Source organism: Penicillium canescens, assembly GCF_028828765.1.
Source record: "Penicillium canescens strain IBT 15451 chromosome Unknown utg000007l_segment0_segment0, whole genome shotgun sequence".
NCBI lineage: Eukaryota > Fungi > Ascomycota > Eurotiomycetes > Eurotiales > Aspergillaceae > Penicillium > Penicillium canescens.
Window position 1 is genome coordinate 1046133 of NW_026703969.1, and position 4038 is coordinate 1050170.

General features: G+C 44.5%; 1 protein-coding gene across 1 annotated transcript; it reads left to right on the forward strand.

Moving 5' to 3' along the window:
* Window positions 1-2478: 2478 nt before the first annotated feature.
* N7446_010670 (uncharacterized protein) lies at window positions 2479-3152 on the forward strand (the record flags this gene model as incomplete). Its single annotated transcript, XM_058519413.1, has 2 exons — window positions 2479-3016; window positions 3049-3152. The coding sequence occupies 2 exons, from the start codon at window positions 2479-2481 to the stop codon at window positions 3150-3152; spliced, it is 642 nt and encodes a 213-aa protein (XP_058368251.1).
* Between the last annotated feature and the right edge of the window lie 886 nt (window positions 3153-4038).

The following is a 4038-nucleotide window of genomic DNA, read 5'->3' on the forward strand; positions in this document are numbered from 1 at the left end:
CTGTAATAGCTAATACAGTAAGTATACCATTAATCTTTTTTTGACTTAAAATGTACGGTTGCCCTAATAGATAAATTTATCTAATTTAACTAAATTACGGATGTGTTTTTGGTAATCCTATAAAATAGACATAATAATAAATTACCGTGGAGATAATCTATTTCTTTATATAAAGAAGACACTATATATTAAGTATTGAGCAACCTCAATCAGTGGTTGTTAAGTTATACCGCTGCAAAATATCACATTTACTATGGTGTTCAGACTGCACCGCTCGGGTTACTGCGGCGCTCGCTTACAGGACACGTTAGTATACGTAAGGAAACTTTACTAGTAGATGAATTCCTTAAAGCGCTCTTTACTACAGGAAAAGAAGCTAATATTAAATATTATAAATACTAATCTTCCTATACATTAAGAGAGCTATAATCCTACTATTAGAAAGCCTTTATAGATTGTGGAAGTAGTAGTACATAAAGGGTAATTTACCCCCACTTAAGATAATAAGGATCTAAGCTAGATATGTATTTAATAGTTAGTATAACTTGTAAGAAAATATAGCTAAAATGTTTAAGTTATCTAAAGGGAGAATAAATCGGTCTAAGAACACGTTACTTATCTTAATAAATTATTAAAATAGGAATGACCTAAAAATATTCCAGTGGTACTTAGGTCCACTCTGGTCTTAGCTAAAAGTTTTGGTCCTATTTTGTCACGGCGTGGCGTCTGGGGTGCGCACGCGTACAATTGTGCGTACTTAGTAGTATATGTATCGGTCCCAAGCCTATCAGCCGTTAGGCTGACATAGTGGTCTTTTTAGCCTAGTTATATTGCCTAAGTGCATGCCTTCACAATTGTCACGGAATCCCTAGGAATTATGCACGGAACTCTCGTAATCATAGGAGATCAATATCATATAGTGTTGACACTAAGCGTTAGCTCACCGTAACGCTGTCCTCTGTATTAAATAGCCCTTCTAGGAGTACCTATAATTTGCCTCTATATTCCTTTTACATCACTTACTTCTTAGGCATCTTTATCTTACCTAGTTGATGGGCTCCATCCAACGAACACTAGAACCCCCCTGACTTTATAATTATAATTCTTCTCTTTTAACTACCTAAGATTATGGATACCTCCTAAAGTAATAAAAAATACCCGTGGATCGCTAGCGAACCTATATCGAGCCGACTCCGAGTCTATAGTCCCCTCCCGCTACCGCCTACGACGGAAATAGTATTCCGGGAAATCGTCCTTAGCACTAAGCTGTTTATAGGTCCAAAATGGGTGCCGGCGCGCTTGTAAATAGAGAAATGAGCAAGCTCGAGAGTCTAGCTTCGAAGGACGCCCGGTTCGAGAAAGGGACTGGGTCGATTCATGCTCCTCGAAGCGCTTAAGCGTATTGTAAATAATCTTGCGGGTGCAGCTAAAATTATCAGCTAGGTTGACTGCGAAATACCATTATTATAAGCGTAGATAATAGCTGACCTTAGCTCAGGGCTTAATTCTGCCTTTTTCCTACGATTTGGGCCTATTTTCATTAGAATCGGATGCGTAGGGGTGGTGTAGGAAGAAAAATAAAATGGTGCGTTGGTTGCCGGGTCAAAATTGAAGTGGGGTAGTGGGTAAATACTTTTGACCAATATCTGTATCTGTCATCAGATCACGTGGAGTACCTTATTGTTACGCACGACTAACGGGTCGTCGCTATGTTAGAAGTTCACTAGGGTTATACTTGCCTGAATGCTTCCTTGCTTCCAACGTCAACGATCTGTCTCTCAACTGTACCGTCGCCTAACAGGCCTTATACGGGCTAAGTCCTTTTGAGGGTATCGAGGAGCGATGCCAGGTAGAGCGCCGAACTAACCTATACCGGAGTACGGGTCTATTCGTAGTGTTGTCAAGTTATAATCAAGTTGTACGAGTCACCAAAGGTTCTGAACAGTAGACACAAGTAACAATGGATGATTGAACACGAAGAACTAAACTAGATACATGAATGAGTGTCCTTATATATCCTGAGTCCTTCCTAAGTAGAACAGTAGAAAGTAGAACAGTAGAACTGTTCTACCTGTTGACTATCGACCCTTCTACTACTTGCATAGTCACGTGGTGGTCGTTTCATTGGTTATTGCGGTATCCAATGAGACGGCGAGTGGAAGGCCGAAAGTGGCCTTTTTGTCGCGCAGACTTTGTCCATCATATATAGCCACATATGTACGGGATAAAGTCTGCCGGGTGGGTCCGCTCAGGGTAAATCATGCTCATGCTCCCTGAGCATGATCACGTGATCTGACAGATAAATCGGTTGGCTCTCGGTGGCCCATCAGTAAGTTGCGGTCCCCTGACCGGTTGGTGCCTGGTTGGTCCGTAACATCACCTCCCCCTCCTAGGAGTTTCGTCCTCGAGACTCATAAATCTGCGGTCTCCCCCAGGTGAGTGGTGTGTTTTTCTTTCTCAAAATAATGCATCCTCGTCATGCCCAAACGCAAGGCTGATTCCGATCCTCAGAATTCGTCCAAACCGAAACGTGATAAGTACGCTGAAAATTGCAAACTTGCTGATCGTATTGAACGTTCCGGTGTCCCCGTCGATTCCCCTTGTGATTATTGTTTTGTTCGTGGGAAGGTGTGCATCATGAGTCCGTACTCGGACAGCAAGAAATGTTCGACTTGCGCCCGGCGGGGTCAGACCTGTGAGCGGAGCTTCCATTCGGACAAGGAGTGGGATGACCTGCAGCGTGATGAACAGCGATTGGCGCAAGAGTTGGAGGAGGCACAAAAATTATTCCTTCAACATTCTCAAAAAATGAACGAAGCGATGGCCAAGGTGCTTCGTCTTCAAACGCATCAAAAATTCCTCAAAGATCGTGGTGGTCGTATGTTGAATCACGACCAGGCGGTGTCCGACCGACTGAACGCTGATGATCCTCCTACCGCTGACGAGTTCCGCGAGTTCGATCGTCTGGCGGAGCAACAGGAGATCCGTCAATTGGCCGCTACGTCCGAAGACGCTAGTCTGATGCGAATGGTGTCGTCATTTGACCAGGTCCCCTCTGCTTTCTGGGATGGTCAAGACGCTTTCTTGATGTCTGGTGGTGGTTCTGGGAGGTTGTCTTCGCCTGGCGGTCATACTGTTGTACCAGCTGGTGACAGTCCCTCAGGTTCTCGATAGGTTCCCATGTATTTTCCGAGGTATCGTAACCTTTCCATTTCACCAAATAGTGAGGTTTCCCACTAATTCGTTGTCTGTCCAGGATTTCCTCGACCTCATATTCGTCTTCGCTTTCTTCCTCGATTTGCACATTGGTAGCTATTTTGGCGTTTTCTGGTGCTGGTTCAAGTAACGAGATATGAAACACTGAATGGAGTCTTTTCATGCTTTCCGGTAACTTCAAGCGATAACTGACTGGTCCCAATTTCTCTTTGATCTCAAATGGCCCTAGTCGTAGATGGTCCAATTTGTTGCTGGGTCGCTTGGTTTTGATGTTGCGGCGCAAAAGATAAACCTTCTCCCCCTTCTTTAGGTCAGGTCCCTCCATGTGTTGGCGGTCGTAGTACATTTTCATCCTTAGTCCAAGGAATTCAATGTCTCTGGATAGCTGCAGGTGCAGCTGTCTGAGCCCACTGGCCAGAATCCGGGATGATTCTGCCACTGGCTTCTTGCCGATTGGATCTCCCAGGATCCGTGGGTGATAACCATAATTCGCAAAGAATGGTGTTTCGCCTGTCGTAGAGTGTACTGCGTTGTTGTACGCCAGTTGTGCCATTGGTAGCAGTGATGCCCAGTCGTCCTGTTGGTAATTCACATGGCATCTCAAGTACTGCTTGATGGTCTGGTTCACTCTTTCTGTTTGTCCGTTGGTTTGCGGGTGGTAGGCAGTGGAGAGTCTTAACTCAATGCCCATTTGATCCGCAAACGATTGCCACATGTTCGATGTGAACAATTTGTCTCTGTCGGATGTGATTTTGCTGGGTGTCCCGTGGTTCGAGAACACGTGTTGAATGATCAGGCTTGCCATCTGGCTAGCTTCGATGG